Genomic DNA, 20,309 nt, shown 5'->3' with positions numbered 1-20,309 from the left:
GAACATCCAGCCAGGACGTTGGACACTCCATGGATGTGAATTTCACGGAGAGCCAAACTCCAAGAATCTAGCAGATGAGTTGCTCAAAGAGACCAGCCCCAAAGAGCCAAGGACCAAAGACAACCTCCACAGTTCAGACAATGAACAACCGGAGAGCAGTCCGAACAGAGCCGGATTGTGGATCCCCGAATGACCCAAACCCTCCGAAGTGACAACCAAACCGCCGTGATCTCCCATACTGTGCTGTGAGCTCAAAAGAACGATGAAGCCCACCACTTATGGCCGGCCTGGTGAGTACTGGTCACAAAGCCCCAGCCAAGACGAAGCTTCCATGAACACATCAAACGAAGACTCGGAATGGCGCCAAGGCACAGAACCCTGAAAAAACCAAAGAGGAAGCCGGGGACACAGCAACCGACGCAAAGCCCTGGTAGGCTGAACCCAGTGATTTCGAGAAAGATGGAAGGGACGTCCCTGAAGGAACCAGAACAGACGCTGAAGCCAGACCCGACTCAGTGGGTAGACCAGCACGGCAAAGTTAAGACGCCCGTACAACTGCTCGAGCAACTGCCGAGTGACCCGGGAACGCCCCTCGAAACAGCTGAAAGCGGGACTACAACCTCAACAATGACTCCGGAGAAAGAGATAAGAAAGGGGTCCGAGAGTCCCATACGAGACTCAGCCAGGTTTGAACCTGGGATGAAACCAGATGAGACAAAGTACAACATCTCCTAGAAGGAACAGGAACCAGCCGCCGGGTAGGTAGGGACACTGTGCAGTACCTTGTGCCCATACCAGCAACAATACCACTTCCTACTCAAGGCCAAACAAAGGCCATGAAAACCCCAGCTGGCCCCAAGGGCAGGGTAAATACCAAGCAGCAAAGACTCCTATGAAAGCAGTTCCTGAAAGCTCTATGGAAGGTAACCCTAGAGCCCAAGGATAGTATTTACAAGACGCTTAGGGAAGGTAGCCCTAAGCACATGTAGCCCCTATACACTTAAACTTCTCCTGACCACCGCACTACAAGCAGTAAGACACACCACTAAGGTACAAATACTGCCAAGAATTTGAGGGGCCAGAGTCAATGACCACCCCAGATCACATCAGTCAACGAACTAGAGGTGTGAGTAGCCGGTGTGTGGGGGTCTGAGGCTCCTCCTTCCCCTCCTGGGAAGGGGGAGGCTGCACGGACAAGTGGCAAGGAGGCGGTGCATGACATTTGCTTATTTGCTTGTTTCTTTAGACTGGGTGAATTCTGCCTCTCTATTCGGTCTCGGTTGCAATTTTTTCCTACCATATGGGGTCTATTTTGTTATGCCTACCTTTCTAGGTGTTAACCCCAGTCGACGGCAGACATAGAATGCCCTCAAGTACAAGGGAGTTTCCATAGGCCACTGTTTCCTTTGCCTCTCTGAGGGGGGCCAGGTTCTGGCTCATGGTCCCCGGTAGGTTGAACTCCAATTGACTGATGCCCCAGACTAATATAATTATCAGTCCAATAGCTCCAGGGAGCTGGAGGGGCTCCCCACAGAAAACTTGATTACAACTTATGACATCATGTAATACACCCAGAACCATGTGTGTTATGCAGAAATATATCATGACAATAATGTTACTTCAATGAAACAAAAATGGAAAACATTTTGAACATTAAATTTATGGCAGTACCTACACAAGTTGAGGACTGGAGGGTAACAACATAGAATAATGACTCTGAAGTATGTGAGAGTCTACAGGTAATAGAATGGATTATGGAAGGTGGGTAAACAATGTAAGAGGCTAAGGATAAATGGATGGGAGAGGGAAGGGGGGCGGATATGTACAACAGATTAGTGAGAGTGACCATTTTGTATATCTTTACCCTGAGTAGCCGAGCAAACTCCGCCTCCTCTTCCTCCTGAAATCAGAATGTTTGGGAAAAATCAAGACATGGCATATATGCCGCATAGTGCAGTGGCCCTGGCGACCGTCATCACCGCGGGTTGGGGCACTACGCCTACACACATGCACATGCGCAAATACATGCCACCTCACCTGCATATGTACCCTTAATACACACAATCCAACTATCACACATTTACAGTGCAACCTACCTTTGGCACTTTTCCATATATAACCTAGATTAAATTTCTCCACTTCTAGGCACAGATAAATGTATATGTATCAGTACAGTTATACATTTATTAACAATGAGAAGGTCGTGTAACACATTTACACCCAGTCACATGTAAATATTCTTGAAAATTTAGCTCCAGAAAAAATAAAGCAAGCAAGCTATCACAGTTACCAGATGATTGAAGTTGGTGATGGTGCTTTGTTAATTTGTAAATGTTTCTAGTTTCCTTACCAAACCAATGCATACTAGTTGTAAAAAAATAGTGAGTCACAAGTAGAAAATATAGAAAAATACTTTATCATATGTAAATGTGCATTTTTCAATGCACATATTGTACTGTACTGAGAGAATAAATGAATTAAATTATCTAATTGTAACTACTGTACCTAATTGTAGTTGCAAGAAGAAAGCTCTGCCCATGGTATTCATCTTCTTTATAAATTATATAAAATTTAGGGTTAACCCATAGACAACGGATATCACCTCATGACATTTTGCTTCACTTGGGGTGAATGCAGCTTACATATCATGTCAATTTCACCAAAGGAAATTAGGGAAATATTTCCAAGCAACTGCTTGGAAATATTTCCAAGCAGTTGCTTGTTTTAACTCTTGTGTTGCTAAGGGCTATTTGGCCATTGTCACCTACAGGCACATAACAAAAAAAACAAATCTTCTAAACCTGTTAATTTGTGTTCCCAGATCACGGAAAAAATAATAAAAAAATCGTAAGCGGCATATTTTGCCCGCTATAGGGCAGGGAAGTCGGGCAAAAAAAGAGGCGCTGACTGAGCTTGCATTTGAGGTGGTCTGCTCAGCCCCAGCTGTCAGGCAGGAATGGCCACAAAGAGATAATTACCTAATTATTTCAATGTCTCTGATTGATTTTTCTTCATTTTTTTGCTGTAATATTATTCAATAGCGTGTAATGTGATATATTTATACAATAAAATGTGTGAATTATTGCTGTACTCAAAATTATGGTGAGCATATTATTGATTCAATTATTTTGTTCATAAAACAATAAACAAATACTTTGTTGGTTATTACACTATATACACAGGTTATATATATGTATCTGCATGTTTTGTTCACCATAACGAACCACTAAGTTGATATTTGCAAGTCAAAAAGCAGCGAGGTGTGGCCACCACATCTGACAGTCAGCCTCTCACTGCCACTCCCTCAATGACTCCTCACTCACCCACATCCTCCTCCCACCATACTGTTCTTGCTTTTATTCACTATATACAGACGTTATATATAAGTACAGACAGTATCTACATGTTCTGTTCACCATAAATGTTCATCTAAGCTGGTATAGTGCCCAAACAGTATAGTGGCCACCCCTACCCAACATGATAAATCATGCAGATGTCACTACCTCCCTCACCAAAATGGCTTCTCCCCACACTCTTTTTGCTGTTATTACACTATATATATACAAGTTATATATAAGTATCTACACTTGTGTTCACCATAACGAACCACTAAGTTGATATGCTGAGTGACAGTGGCAGCCCGCCACTGGCTGTCACTCCCTCACCTCACCTGACTCGCCACCCTTCTCCCCCCCACCATACTGTTTTTGCTTTTATTCACTATATACAGACATTATATATAAGTATCTGCATGTTTTGTTCATCATAGTGAACAACTAAGCTGGTATAGTGAGTCCAGACAGTAAAAGGTGGTCATACACAGTCAGTAGACAAAGCTACCTCCCTCCCCACTAAGATTACTCCTCCCACTACAGCATTAATTATCACAACAACCCTGCTATTATCAGAATCCTGGTCATTTTTATCACAGTCAGGGGTCTTCTGTAATACTATCATTGCTAAATAATAGCATGTACATATATATTATGGCATTTTTAGGTGATGCTGTGGTCACAAGCTGAACAGTGGTGCTGTGAGATCATGCTACGTGCGCCAGCCTTGGTGGCTCACTCAGTACTGAGGACCTCACACCCGGGAATATGGCCCACGATTTAAAAAAAAATAGCGTTTGTTTACAAGAGCCCTGATGGTGAGGTGAACCCCATGTATCCGTGGGCTGTTTAAATCTTGTGTAGTACTCCAACACATCATATGACGTGATGAGCAATTTATAGCAAGTTACTCAACACGTTATATGACGTGTTGCGCAGTTTAAGGGTTAAAGTGCTGCATCTTTCTAGTGATTTTTCTCTCAGTTCTGTGTTTCTTCTGATTCCCAGGTTCCTCTTAGCCTCTATGAGGGGCCAGATTCTGGTTCTGGTCCTTAGAAGATACTCGTGGTCACTAGAGGACCAGTCTAATTGACAAGTCCCAAAGCTAGGGAATTTCCAAGTTCGAGTGTCAGGAAGCTACTGAGAGTGGGCCTTATCAGAAATGGTGCAAAGATATGTTGCTAAATGGCATCCAGATCTAAAAAACAAGAGCTATGAAGAGAGAATGGAGGTAGTAAACATGTCAAAACCAGTAGATAGAAAGGAAGAGTGGTGATATGATCCCCACATACAAAACTGTGGCAGCAATCAACAAATTGACATGTAGGAATTTCAAGAACAAGAGACAATAGATTCAAGTTAAGAAAACAAAGGTATAGATTAAATGTATGATAGTTCTCTCTTTCCGAACAAAGTTGTGGACAGTTGAAATAATTCAAATGAGGATGAGAGGGATGCCAAAACCATCAGCAGCTTCAAAGCATCATATGATAAAAGATTACAGGGAAAATGGTACATCACGAGCATAGCTCACATCTTGTAACTACTTAGGTAGCTGCACATGTGCACACACACATATCTACAACGGTAAAAAAATATCAGTAAAAAATAATAATAATTACAACACATATACCCGTACCAGCATACATCCATACAAATACAGAGACTCCATACTTAACATGTATCTAATGTAGATATGACAGAATGCAACGGTCCAGAAATCTATATACCAGTTGACTGAAGGTTGAGGGGTAGGACCCAGGAGCTGAAGTTTAACCCCCATAAGCACAGATAATTGAGAACACACACATATACAAACACACACACACACACACACACACATACATACACACACACCTGTATATACCTATTATCTGCACATTATACTGTACAGCACATATTAAAATTGATAAAAGACTACATGATAATAAAAGCACAATACTGTAATATAAAATCTAATGCATATCAGTTATAATACCATGAGAACAATTAGGAAAAGCAGCAAAGAACCAGCGTTGAACGTAATGAAACGCCATTTTCTGGGTGAGACCCAGAGGCTCCCTGGAGCTACTGGGCTGATATGTATATATTGGACCATGGCAACAGTCAATCAATGGAGTTCTCAGCCTACTGAGGACCACGAGCCAGAACCTGGCCCCCTCAGAGAGGCACAAGGAGCAATGTCCTATAAACACCACCAGGTAGTTAAAAGCAGTCTATGTCTGCCATCTATAAGGTCAGGCACCCAGAAAGGTAGGAATCCCAAAACAATCTACAGCTGGTTGAACATTGCAAACCAAAAGCCGAACTAGCAAGCAGAACTCCCCAATCAGAAAACAAACAAACAAGCATAAAGAAAACATACAAACAAGCATAACATCACCATAGTCGCCGTGTCGCTGTCTGCGCAATCCCCCCCCCCCCTTCCCGGGAGCGGGAAGGGGGGGGAGGATCCCAGACCTCCCGTGCTGGCTACCAAACTCCAATTTAGAGGCTGAACCAAACTCCAATTTAGAGACTGAATATCAAAAATGCGAAAAACCGCCGACCAGAGGGAGGGAGGGTTGCCAGGGAACCTCCGGGTCTCAACCAGAAAATGACTTTTCATTACATTCAACACTGGTTTTCTGTGGAGAGCGCCTCCAGCTCCCAGGAGCTACCTAACCAAAGATAAATGAAAACAGGGACTTACCTGGGAGGCGGCCACCTTAACTCGAAGTTGAGACAACTGGCTGCAACCTGTGATCCAAGGCTACACATGCCAGAGAAGGGCCCAGAACATTAACGAGGTACTGTGCGGCCACGACCCTGTTCAACTTCCAAAAGCCCCATGCCCGAATGTCAGCCCAGGACATATTACCAAAAACAGCAGCCAAAACCGCGAACATACGAACATCGTTGGCATGGGGATAGACCACAGGCTGGCTAGACCGAATAATCATGCAGACAACCTGGAAGACCTGCACCCTGGAACAGGAAAGAAGGCAAAAAGGGAGGTCCTCCGGGCACCCGAATGTCTGACAGAATCAAAGGAATGAGGCATTGTCAACAGTCCATTCTGTGGACAGGGGAATAAAATGAGACATGTCATCCGCCAGGAAGTTGGACACCTCTTGGATACGAACCGCGAGGAGAGCCAAACCCCGAGAACTCAGGAGATGAGTCACTCAAGCGACCAGCTCCAAAGACCCAAGAACCGCATCAAACCTCCCCTTCTGTTCAGGCAATGAACAACTGGGGAGCAGTCAGAATGAAGTCAAATTGTTGATCTGCGAGTGACACGAACCTTCTGAAGCGGAAGCCACACTGCCGCGAACTCCCACACTGTGCTGTGAGCCCAACAGAAGGATCAACCCCACTGACCCTGACCGGCCTGGTGAACACTGGTCACAAAGTCCCAGCCGAGAAACAACGCATCTGTGAACACATTGAGCGAGGGCTCTGGTAGGAGCCACAGCACTGAGCCCCGAAAAACCTGAAGAGGAAGCCTGTGAGCAGCAGCAGATGCAAGGCCCCCGGGGTCCAAACCCAGCGATTGCAAGAGTAGTGAAAGGGATGTCCCTGAAGGAACAAGAACAGCCGCCGAAGCCATATCCGACCCAACAGGTGGACCAGCATGGCGTAGTTCAGACTCCCGCACAGCTGCTCGAGCAACCTACGAGTGACCCGGGTGTCCTCCAAAAATAGCCGAAGGGGGACTGCAGCCGCAGCAATGCCAATGGAGGGACAGACTAGGAAGTGGTCCGAGAGTCCCACACAAGACCCAGCCAAGTCTGAACCTGAGAGGGAACCAGAGTGGTCATCCGAAAGGAGGGGCAAAAGACCCACGAGCTCAGATGGGACAAGTCCAGAATGAACCTCAGGTTCGTACAGTCCTGTTTCGGAACTTGAAACAGGCAGGAATCCCAACTGAGGGACGCCGTCGTTTGGACCACGCTCAAGTGTAACTACTCCAGGATGACCCGACATCACTGGGGAAGAGGCCTGCCCTGAACCCCCCCGAAGGAGAAGGAGCCACCCAATGCTACCACAGGCCAGAGGAAATGACCCGAAATGCCCACGAATTGTGGGACCAGGTGTGAGCAAACAGTGCAAGCCTACCTCCCCTCAATGCTCCGTTGACGGGGCAAACAGCAAAAGGATCGGCGACCCTTACAAAAGCCCGACCAACGCTCAGAGCGAGCACGGTGCCGACTAGACATCAACGGCTCTGCAGGAGGGGCTGGCCCCGAATCTGGCACCACTGGCTTATGAAGACCAAAGGAACCCCAAGCCCTGGCACGACCCTTCTGGGTACAGCCCCCCCTCTCCCCCTGGAGAACCAACAAGTCCGACATAGGCCGGCAACTAGACAAAGTCGCCTGCAGAAAATGCACCACTGCAGACTCTGCAAACAGCAACAGACAAAGAGGGGAAGAAAATCTAAGAGCCAGGGCCCAAGCAGATTCCAAAGAGTGGACGAGCACTGCCTGATGACACGTGAGGTGAGAAGGAAAAAACAGATACCGCTTCTTTCAGAATCGGTGCAAACAACTTCAATAAGGCAGAAGACATCCGAGCTGCTGAGGCAAGCTCACTGGACTCAGGCTTGGAAAAACATATCCTCCACATCCTCTTTGACCCAATTTGAAGACAGCTCTAGGAGGGAAAAGAAGCGCAAAACCAAAGCCAAATGGCATGGGCACACAATCCTCGGCCACCAGGGACGCCGAATGGGAGGGAACCAGCACGTGAAGCTGCCCCCTGGCTGATATCGCAAGGAAGCACGGGGGCAAAGAAGCACACATTGAGGTACTCCAACTCACCCCCCCAGGAAAACCTGAACGACCGTAACAACTCCTGCTTGAATGCCTCCGCCACAGATCCGGAAGAGACAGTTCCCGAGGCCGCCCAAGTCTCGCCACCAAGAAAGCCCTGCTCCGACTCCTAAACCCTCAAATGTATAGGAGCCAGAAGCAGGAAAAACCACAGCTGGGGAAGGACAAGAGGGCGCGGACGAAACCAAAGTCGAGGCGACTAACATCCCCAAGTCTGGGGTCCCTATAACCAAAGCGAGGGCAGCCATGGGCATATGAAAAGGCAACCAACCTTAGTGTGTTGCAGCAACCTAAACAGTGCATGCAATGCTGAAGCTGCCTGCACCCAAATATCAATATCAGTGGACTGGGTGAATTGTAGTTCATGCAAGGAACACCATTCGCAGGACTCTGGGTCAAAGGTGACATTGACACAACAGGCAGCATGGCAGAGGCAAAGATGGTGAGTGTCACCCTGAGACAAGGGGACAGAGCAATCTTCAAACTCGCATGAGGCAAGATGAGACTCAGAGGACGCATCCATTGGATCAATGAACCCCAATGGGGGTTTCCAGGGGCCCTTAGGCTCTAAGGGAACCACTAAGGGAACCACTAAGGGAACCCCAGGCAAGGTACTGCTAACCGGTTATCCCCAGAACTACCAAACAAACTAAAAATTCTGAACCCCTGTGATGTGTACAACCATTGGGACCTAGTGGAGGGCCACCAAAATCATACAAGTGGTCTTACAGCCACACCAGACAGACCCCCACCAGGCAAAACAAAACAAAAGAAAAGAAACACCCGGCAAAAGCACAAAGTCTCCAGGAGGAACAGAACTGGCTGCTATGCATTTTATAAGACAGCTGCACAGTACCTTGCACCCCTGCCAGAGACAATGCTACTTCCTACCCAAGGCCAAACAGGGGTAGGAAAAAAAACCCAGCTGACCCCAAGGGCGGGCAATCACCAAGTAGCAAAAGAACCGTGCGGAGGTAGCCTCCGAAAAGTTTGTGGAAGGTAACCCCAAACTGCAAGGGAAGTACTTACAGGGCACCTAGGGAAGGGAATCCTAGGCACATGCAGCCCCAGTATGTCTGGAATAACACCTCTCTCGCACACCACCACACCCCAGCACAACACGACAAGGCACAGCACTGCTCGAAGATTGGAGCCAGAGTCGATCAACCGCCACCCAACACAACAGCCTCAAAACTTGGGTTGGGTAACTGGGGTGGAAGGTCTGGGATTCCGATTATCCCCTCCCGGGGAGGGGATAATCAGCGGTGCAGCGGCTGTGGTGAAGTCATGCTTGTTTGCTTGTTTTCTGATTGGGGAGTTCTGCTTGTTCGTTCGGCTTTCGATTTGCAATGTTTAACCAGCTGTAGATTGTTTTTGATTCATGCCTTTCTGGGTGCCTGACCTGGTAGATGACAGACATAGGCTGCTTCCAACTACACAGTGGTGTCTATAGGCCATTGCTCCTCATGCCTCTCTGAGGGGGTCAGGTTCTGGCTCGTGGTCCCCGGTAGGCCTAGAACTCTATCGAATGATTGTTGCCACGGTCTGAGATAGATAGATACATAGATAGATAGATAGATATTATATTTATTTATATATATATATATTTATATATATATATATATATATATATATATATATATATATATATATATATATATATATATATATATATATATATATATATATATATATATATATATATATATATATAATATATATATATATATATATATATATATATATATATATATATATATATATATATATATATATATATATATATATATATATATATATATATATATATATATATATATATATATATATATATATATATATATATATAATATACACACACACACACACATCATCCAGGTATAGCTCTGGGGAGCCAAAGGGGCTCTCCACAGAAAATACAAAATACAGCTCTTCACACTGTTTCATTGTCAGGTGAGATGCAAACAAGAGAAATTTATTGTTCACACTAATGAACTGTATAGTACTAAATTATGACTGTATCTTGGATCTAGTGTTGAATGACAAGGCAAATAGACACATTCTCACTATCTTAACAGAAACATTGGTTAGTAAATTCAGTTTGCTGTGTTCAAGAGTCCAGATATTGTGGTAAAAGCCAATTGAGTGGTAAAAGCATTAGTTTTCATGGAAAAAATAAAATGAAATATTGAAGAGAAATCCAAAATAAAAGAAAAGTTGGTTGAGTAGGAGAAAATTCTTAACTCACACTAAACTATAATACTGCATAAGAAAGAAAAAATCCATCTTGTTTTAATCAATAATTTAAATTTGAATTAATTGTTGTTTATTTTAAATCAGCAGTGATGGGTCTCAGGGTACATTTATGGTGATTTGGTAGGTCTATAAGAAGAGTTCTTTGTGGGCTGGTGAGGGCTTTGTGACAACTCACTGGGGCTATGAATAATAATAAATAATAAATAATAATAATAATAATAATAATAATAATAATAATAATAATAATAATAATAATAATAATAATAATAATAATTATTTACAAGAAGGTACAATGGGTGTGTGAGATTACCCTACATAATATTGGTATTTTTACATTCTGGCATTGCCACTAACACATATAGCGTTTCGGGCAGGTCATTGAATTTCATCATCATCATCATTTCGGACAGGTGAATATTGCTTTGTATATACTAGTGAAATGGTTTTCTGGGTAGGAATACCTGAGTATTTGTAAGAAGGTTTTATGGAGGCTTTCTGATGGCTTATTTTGTCCAATTATCTAAGAGGAGGTACATGGACGAGAGGTATGCTCATGGTGTCCTGTCTTCCTAACACTATTGACAGTTTTGCCATGTACCACCTTCTCATTTAATGTGTTCTGACTGTCTACCATTGTGTTTGCAAAAGTGACTTTTCTAATGTTTTTTTGCAGCTTTGTTTCCACTGTTTGAATCTATGACCTATTGTTCTTGAAGTTTCAGTTTTCAAGAATTTTTCTGTGTCAACTGTGTTGATTCTTGTTACTATTTTGTATGTAGTGATCATATCACATCTTTTTCTTGTATATTCTAACTTTAGTATATTAAACACCGCTAGTCTTTACATAGCTCTTGTTTCTCAGTTCTGGAAGCCATTTAGTTGCATGTCTTTGCACTTTTTCCAATTTATTGATGAGCTTCTGAAGATAAGGGTACTATACAACCGCTGCATGTTCCAGTTTTGGTCTCACATAGGTCATGAACAATTTAGTTAATATTTTGCCATCAATGCGCTTAAATGCAATTCTGAAGTTGGAAAGCATAGCATAGCCTCCTTACACATTATTCTATTTTGTCTAGGTCTTCTTGAAGGTTATGGCAATCATCTGAGGTTTTTCATCTTCTAGTAGCTAGGCATCATCAGCAAACATGCTCATATAATTCTGCATTCCTTCTGATAGATTGTTTATATAGACAATGAACATTACTGGTGCCAGGAAGTGAACACTGTAGTACTCCAATACTACAATTCTCCAGTCTGATATTTGTCTCTGATTATTGCCCTCCTTTTTGTAAAAAAAATTTCATCCATGTCAGCAGTCTCCCTGTCACCCCTCCAGTATGTTTCAGTTTCTAGAACCACCTTATATATGGAATTCTGTTAAAAGCCTTTTTTTAAGGTCCAGATAGATCCACTCAGCACAACCATCTCTTTCCTGTAAAATCTCTGAGACTTTACCCTTAGAATCTAAGTAGATTTGTTATAAAAGATCTTCTTCTAAAACCACACTGTCTGTTATTTTGTCATTTCACTCCAGATGATCTGCCCATTTGGTTTTAATTACTTTTTTAATGTTTTGATAATGCTCATCAACAATACAGGTCTATATATATTAAGAGGTTCTTCTCTACTACCATTTTTGTAGATTGACAGTAACGTTCTTAATGACCTACTGTAATCCAGAGCCAAGACTTGGTCTTCCTCACACAGGTGCACGGCACACGCAATTCTTTACAATGACTCTCACAAAAGGAAACATTTCCCCATAGAGAAATACCCCAGCATTTTTTTATCTCTAGAAAAGGAGGCTAAAGTCATATATGGAAACTTCAAATCTCAAACAACCAATGTGCTCCTGTCTTCTTTATTGCAATTTACAGCTATCCTACCTTATTAATCCCTGCAAAAATTCACCTCAAGCAAAACAGGATACAGTAGTAGTTTTATGTCTCAACGGTTGTCTTGTTGATGCTTAGTTTGCTGTTCATCTTGATGGGAATACTCTTTTGTTCTTATGCTTCATATGGCATTACTCTCTCTGCCTAAGCATTAGGCACTATTCCCACATCACTTGAGGGTGAGGTCATGACATGTGAGATTGTTGAACCAGGAAATAATAGACTAGTGAGAGACCCTGAGACACTTTCACTTGAAAAGAGCACATCACCAATTGGTTTTTGTGTAGGTTGGTGATGTAACGTTTGTGTCAGTTGGCTGGGTGGTTATTGTGTGGGTTGATTTGGTGATTTATGTGAAGTTTGGTGGGGTGGGTTGGTGATGTGACTTTTGTGTGGGGATATTGGCTGACTTTTGTTTTAGTTGGTGGGGTAACTTTTGTGAGTTTGTAAGCAGGCCTCTGTTAAGGATTAGAGAGTTGGTTACTGTGATGAAATAGCTTGATGATGGTTAATGGATAAAGCTCTATGGACATTAGTCAGAGGATCATGTAGCAATACGCTCTGCCTTCACACAGGCTATGTGGCTGCCCCCTCTTTAGTCCATGTGGTAGGGTTATGCCCATAGTTTCACTATGCTTTTGTTTTCTCTAAGAAAAACCATTGAAGATTAATATGCATGTACAAATATTGAATTAATTTAAGAAATCAAAAGTAAAACTGATGTATTCTACTAAAAAAAAAGCAGAAATGTTTCAGCACTTCTTTAAATAAACTAATCACTCTCAAAGTTTCAGTCAGTAATCACCGTATCAAGTTGTGGTGGGTGATGTTTGATGTTGGGAAGAAACCTAAGGGATATGATGCCAGTTTGCAGTAGCTGTTAAGAAGCTACTGCACCCTTCCGTCAAAGGTTTCTGTCTTGAAATGACACTTGCTGAAAATAGGCAGTAGTCTTGCGGCAGAGAACATTCTCTTTGTCATGGCAGGTTTTCCATTCAACCTTATGAAAGCAATGGCTTTTTCTCTTGCTTACAAATTTAAAATTAAATTTTTTATGAGATATAAAATTAATGAAGGGAAGAGCATCAAGTGATCATAACTGTAGCATGTGTGAGCTGGTGTCTCATAATAATATAAACAACTTTTTAATGGAAGACACAGGCATAGACTCATTAAGCTGTGGAAGTAGTGTACTGTGCAATCTTGACTCCAGAATATGAAATTTCAGGTACTATCTACTGAACTACTTTGTTTAAATTATCAAGTCATTACTCCACTCTTAAATTACTTGATAGATTCATATGGAACTTGAAAGTGAGGTGCTTACCTTCGTTTAGATAAAATATCATCTTAAGAATTAAGAGATCAGAGTTACAGTCAAATTATAAGTTGCATAAACTTTTCATCATATCCAATATCTGTACCTGTACTTTTTTCATTGCAGAAGAATATAACATTTTCTGAAAACTTTTCGAAGTTCAAAACTAGCTAAACATCACAGCTACTGTTTGATATCAAAATATTCTTAATGGGAATGTTTTTTTCTTGTTCCTGTCCTTATTGCTTCCAGAGATATAGAGTCTTCTTGAGCTTCTGCTTTCTCCATTTCTCTGTTTGTCTCATAACTCATAATCACTGGTTTATCAGATAGAATTTCATTTAAACACTGGTTCTTGCTTATGTTACATTTCTCCATCTCTCTTTGATGTTTCCATATTCCACCATCAGTGAATTTCGAAAGCTCTGTTGGTTTCAAAGTGCTTTTTGTACATTCAGGTACTTGCATTTCTATGGCATGTTCTGCAACTTGTAATGTTGGACTTTTTACTGATTTAATATTAGATTGAGAATTGTCTTTCACATGTACTAATTTACACAATTGTGATTTCAGGTTTTGCAGACCTAATTGAACTGAAAACATTTTAATGCCGTCATCATGATTTTTACAGCTTGATCTATTTTCTTTAGCAGCTGATTCATGGTCCATATTTTTGTTAACAGCAAAGGATATATTAGAAATTATTCTCTTACTTGCTGCAAACTTAATTTCTTGTGATGATAAAGGTGGGATTTCACTCTTTTCTAAAGTGTGTATTTTATACAAATACGGTTTAAAGTATGTTTCACTCTTATTTTCATTTTCTTTATGTTTTTTAGTATGAAATTTTGGTCCATAAAAACTTGATGTTTTAACTGAAACACTACAATTCCCTTGTGCACTTTGTTCTCCCACAGACTCTTTGAAATCCAATGGTTTTCTTGTACTGCTTTCATTATGAACTTCATGTTTTGAGGGAGATGTGTCTAGGGTACAACAACTACTAGTTCTCTTCAAGCTTTCATTGTCAACAGAAAAATCCGGACACATGGTACTATTTTCATTCAGATGACTGATGATATTTGTAGTATGTTTTATACCAACAATGTAATCGCCATCACTGTTGTCCTTATCAATTAAGGAAGGATATTTACTTTGTTTACATTCAGCTGTAGTTAATGCTTTGTTCAATCCACAACTCTCTATGCAATTCTTTGTTTCTCCAGAAACCTCGTTTAAAGTACATAATTTCTCTTTGTCGCAGATTTCATTGTCTGTCGAATCCCATAACCTAACACTGATGTCCAAGCTACGGATATCCTCTGTACTAGTGTTGACCAATTCCTCAGCAGACTGTGTGCTGTCCTCATTGGTTGACATGTCTAATGAGTTGTCTGATGTGTCTGTGCCATCAGTCTTGCTTTTTCCATCTTTACCCCTATCATCTGGAGGCTAATGATGAGACACACAAGAGTCAGACAAGGCTTTGTAAGATTTTTTTTTTAATTTAAAACAAATTAAAGAATAAGGAATAGAATAATTTTTTTATATTCAATGAGAGGAAACTTAGCAGAAAGAATAAAATAGCATAATATAAGCAAGTAGGCCTAAAAAAAGTTCAAGTTAAATATTAAATATAGTGCAGATTCAGAAATAGAACAAGAGGAGTAATGAGCTGCCAAATTACTGGGCAGTTTCATTGGAAAATTAAATTTATATTTTAAGATACAAATGAATATTGCAACATGGCTGCAAATATACCTCTTAAGAGAATTCCATGCAAAGAAGCTGTGATAATGATTCTTGAATAGTCACAGAGGGAGAAGAAGTTTCACCTGATCTTACAAGAGGCATGCATAAAATTCCCTGGTATATGTCACAACACCAAGATGAACAACATCATGAAAGATGTGACCTTCCTTCTGAGGTTCTAAATCCATGAAAATCAACACAAAGTTCTCCTTACACAAGAAATTAAACTTTGTGCAAGATACAGCAGCCGTTAGAGCTGAAGTGAATGATTGTTACGTACCAGCTTGTGACTTTCCTCCAAGTGTTTCATGAGGACAGCTACCACCACATTGACCAGTACAAACTGAGCCATTAGCACAAATATAACGAAGAAGATGGGAGCTACAAATGGATAAAGGCAGCAGTTCTTGACACAGTCTGGGCTGCTGTCACATTTGTCCCTCAGTGTGTCCTGATGAAGGTGTACATAGTCATTACAATCACACAATTGACCTAAGAGATACTCTTGTGCACAAACAAATCATATCGCAAAAGTCATAATAATAAAATTTGTCTATTCCTCACACATTGCAAGCTAAGGATGAACAGCGATTTATTACAGAGTAATGTCATGGCAGGTACTAGATCACTTGTGATTTTTTTTTATAAACAAGGGTATGAATTTCAGAATGATTGTCTGCTTTAGTTTTAAATTAGTAAATTATAAAAACAACATCTGAGGAACTTAATGGGGATAGATATAAAGGCTGGATAGTTACATGCAATATGTCCATTTACACCAGTTTATGATGCTGGGATCTTATTTGTAAGGGTTGATCCAACTGATGAGAAAAAACTATTATATTCTGTAGCAGTCATTGGTTGATAGCATGTTTTCTCAGTCTCTAGCAATTTATACTGACTTTTTATTGAAGTTCTTCATTCATCTAAATGTCTGGGAAATCGTTTTCCATGTTTTTCTTGGGGGGAGCCCCTTGTGGTTTTCTTCAGCTATCTTGCTGAGATAGCTCCCAACTATTAGGTCTCATCAGCCACAAAGTTCTGTTTGTCTTACCAAGAACTAGAGACAGAAACTGGCCCCCTCACAGTTGTGCAGAGAGCAGGTGACACTGCTGCCCCACTGGGAAAGCATTCAGACCACTGCTGGATTCAAAAAGTCATGAGAATCACAAGCACCAGACAAACTCCTCCAACAATGTAAGTAAATGATTGACTCTCTTGAAACGAGTGGAAGCTCATTACCACTATCCCTACCAGGGGGGCCAGAGTTGTCGGTTCCCTCCAGCCTTTCACACCAGTTCTGTGGCTGATGTCAATATATGTGGAGGGCCACTGTAGGGCTCCTGGGTTATTAGTAAGTTGTGAGGGTCACGCTGCTTCTGATAAGTGCAGGTCATCCTTGCACTTTGTCGTGTGAGGACCACTTGCTTACAATTGTTCCTTGTTTTAGTTAAGCTTCAACAGTGTGTTTTCTTTAATTATCTAAGAGAAATTACCGAAGAGAAATTAGGGGATGAGAGCTACGCTTGTTGTGTCTTGTCTTCCCAGTACTCTGTCACATGATGCTCTGAAACTGGTGATGGTATTGGCCTCCACCAAAAGTGAACTTTCTAATGCTTTTTTGGCATCCATGGTTATGCATCAACCAGGGATGCATAACCAGGGATGAAACAACTAGGCTGAGAAACCTGGTTGTTTCCAATCTGTTTTTACCCAACTATTTCTGTGCTACATTTCTTCTCAGCTTTAGGTTGGGGTTCTGTTCTGGGCTGTTTTTCCTGGTTGCACAGACTAAGATACCTCAGTTGGCGTGTGGTGGATTGACCAAACACACTTGTTTGTAGGTACAGTATAGGGAATGATTCAAAACTCCTGTGGGTACATCCTGTTCTTCAGGATTACAGTAAACCGTTGCCATCTTGAAAAAAAAAAATTGTCTGCATCCCTCTTGGCTGATAGAGCCTCAGATAGAGCCTGTTTATCTTTTGTCCAGATAGACAGAAGCTCGATATTGGTTGTTTATTGGAGGCCTGAGGAAGCAGATGTAAGCCCAGTGTCCCAACAAGAGTTTTAAATTTTTTGTTACACCTAAAATCGACACTTTATATCTACTCTAGTTGATACACACAGCTGAAGGGTTAATACAGCCATTCCAATACTCGGTTACTATTTAAATCACGATTACTATGTGGATAATGCCCAACACATGCAGAAATGTTATAATTCTCTATACAGCAGTCACTTGAACAATATCACTATAGAACCCAACTACTGATTACCAGTTTGTCTTCACAGTTTCATTCACACTTCTAATAAAAACAGCATATTGTCATCTAAATATATTAGCCCTCACCTTCATAATGCCATTCCAGTTATCACCTGTTGCGACCCTAAATAGTGTGAGGAAGGCCATGCCAAAGTTTTTAAAGTGGGCATGTTCCCCAAGTCCTTGACAAGGATAGTCATCATCACATTCTGAAAAGAAAATCACACATAACATCAAACATATACTGTACTTGAATTACTACCATCATATACAAATTAACACCTCTCATATCACTAGATCATCATAATGGTCATACATCATGTTCTTAATACTAGTTGTATCCAAACTCATTTGATTATAAAAATCATTTAACATGGAGATATCTCTCCAAGATACAAGTTTTGAAAGTGTATTTTTCTTTTAATTTTATGTTACATTAACCCTTACACTGCTCAGGGGTCCTGGGGACATTTACAACCCTTTACGCAAGAAAAAAAAAAATCAATTTTTTTTTTCGTCTTCTAAACATGTTAATTTGTGTCCCCTGAGCATGGGAAAAATAAAAAAAAATCGTAGGCGACATATTTTGGGCGCAATTGACCGAGGAAGTCTGACAAAAAGTGGGCGTTGACAGAGCGGTCGTCAGACCCGGCCAGCGTCACCCGCGCTGACAGGTGGGAGTTGCCACAAAGATATTATTACCTAATTGTTTCAATGTCTCCGATTGATTTTTTCTTAGTTTTTTTGCAGTAATATTATTCAATAGTGTGTATTGTAATATATTTATATAATAAAAGTGGTGAATAATCGCTATACTCAAAAGTATGATGTGCATATTAGTGATTCAATTATTATGCTTATAAGACAATAAACAAATAGTTTTGCTGCTATTACACTCTATACACAGGTTATATATAAGTATCTGCATGTTTTGGTCACCATAATGAACCACTAAGTTGGTATTGAGAGTCGAAAAGCAACGAAGAGTTACCGCCAGCCACTCGCTGCCACTCCCTCAACACACGCACTAAACTTTCTTCCTCAACAATACCATTTGTGGTGTTATTACACTATATACAGACGTTATATATAAGTATGTATATATTTTGTTCACCACAACTGTACAGCTAAGCTGATATAGTTAGTTCAGGCACTAAGAGTCGTCGCTATACACAGATGGCGGCTGGCGGCTCCCTCACTCATTCAAGGTCACACGCACTAAACTTTCTCCCCCAACAATACTGTTTGCAGTGTTATTACCCTATATACACATATTATATATAAGTATCTACATGTTTTATGCACCGTAACTGTACACCTAAGCATGTAGTGCGCCCAAAGAGCATAGTAGCCACCCTCTAAACAGCTAGACAAATCGTGCAGACGACGTCACCTCCGTCACCCAAATGGCTCCTCTTAGCATAATCCGTTTGCTGTTATTACACTAATATACACAGTATATATAAGTATCTACATTTATTTTCACCATAGAGAACCGCTGAGCTGGTATGGTGAATGCAAACAATAACAGGTGGCCACACAGTCAGTAAACGATGCTGTCTCCCTCCGTCTCTCAGCATCACTCCTCCCACAGCGCTAATTATTACAACAATCCTGCTATTATCACAACCCTGATTATTTATATCACAGTCATGGGTCATCTGTAATATTGTCATCGTTAAATAATAACAATTATGTATTTATTTTGACATTTTTCGGCGATGCTGTGGTCACAAGCTGAACAGCAATGCTGTTCGCTCATGCTGCGTGCGCCGGCCTTGGTTGCTCCAACAGTATTGTGCCTCTCACACCTGAGAATATTGCCCATGATTTTTTAAAAAAATGGCGTCTGTTTACAAGAGCCCTGAGGAAGCTAATGTGAACCCCGTGTAGCCGCGGGCCATTTGAATCGGGCTTGGCACCCTATGGCGTATATATACACCATGCGCACCGTGGGACATGTTACTCAGGGCGTATATATACACCATGCGCAGTTTAAGGGTTAAAAACAAACACTGTAATATGCAATTTATAATATTAAAAAAAAAGTTTTGAGTGAAATGAAATGAAACGCCAATTTTTGGGTGAGCTCTGTTGGCTCCCTGAAGCTATACTCTGATGGAATGCCATACTACTAGGTGCCATCAGTTGCAGAGTTCTAATGGCTAACTTGGAACTAAGAGCCAGAACCTGGCCCCCTTTAAAACGGTGGAGGGAGCAGTAGCATTTATAATAAAATTACTATGAATTTATTCATGTCTGCCACCAACAGGAAAGACACCCAAAAACCAGCGTTGAATGTAACAAAACGCTATTTTCTGGGCGAGTCCCGGAGGCTCCCCGGAGCTATCCAGGCTGAATGGATATGTATAACTTTCTAGCATCAGTCAATGTGCTTGGAGTTCTTGCCTACCAGGGACCACGAGCCAGAACCTAGCCCGCCTCAGAGAGGCACGAGGAGCAATGGCCAATAAAAAAAATCCTTGTAGTTGGGAGCTTTCTATGTCTGCCATCGACCGGGTCTGGCTCCCAGAATGATAATGGCCCCAAAACAAACCCTCTATTCTGGTGAAAATATTGCTACCGGAAGTCAAACGAGTGGACAGAACTTCCCCAACAAAAATTAGCAAATGAGCATAACGTTTTAAGGTTGTTGCACCACTGTCTGCG

General features: G+C 41.4%; 1 protein-coding gene across 1 annotated transcript in view; it reads right to left on the bottom strand.

Moving 5' to 3' along the window:
- Nucleotides 1-20,309, bottom strand: part of LOC123756102 (Ca[2+]-channel protein alpha[[1]] subunit T) — a 487,984-nt gene that overhangs the window by 16,729 nt on the left and 450,946 nt on the right. Inside the window, exons 32-34 of the mRNA XM_069336529.1 lie at nucleotides 17,727-17,848; nucleotides 15,654-15,824; nucleotides 1,865-1,900 (exon numbers count right to left, since the gene is read on the bottom strand). Of these exons, the coding sequence (XP_069192630.1) occupies nucleotides 1,865-1,900; nucleotides 15,654-15,824; nucleotides 17,727-17,848 (329 nt within the window). The remainder of the gene's footprint in view (nucleotides 1-1,864; nucleotides 1,901-15,653; nucleotides 15,825-17,726; nucleotides 17,849-20,309) is intronic.

Source organism: Procambarus clarkii, chromosome 36, assembly GCF_040958095.1.
Source record: "Procambarus clarkii isolate CNS0578487 chromosome 36, FALCON_Pclarkii_2.0, whole genome shotgun sequence".
Classification (NCBI taxonomy): Eukaryota; Metazoa; Arthropoda; class Malacostraca; order Decapoda; family Cambaridae; genus Procambarus; species Procambarus clarkii.
The sequence above is the reverse complement of the archived record's forward strand: the minus strand, read 5'-3'. Positions and strand labels throughout refer to the sequence as shown.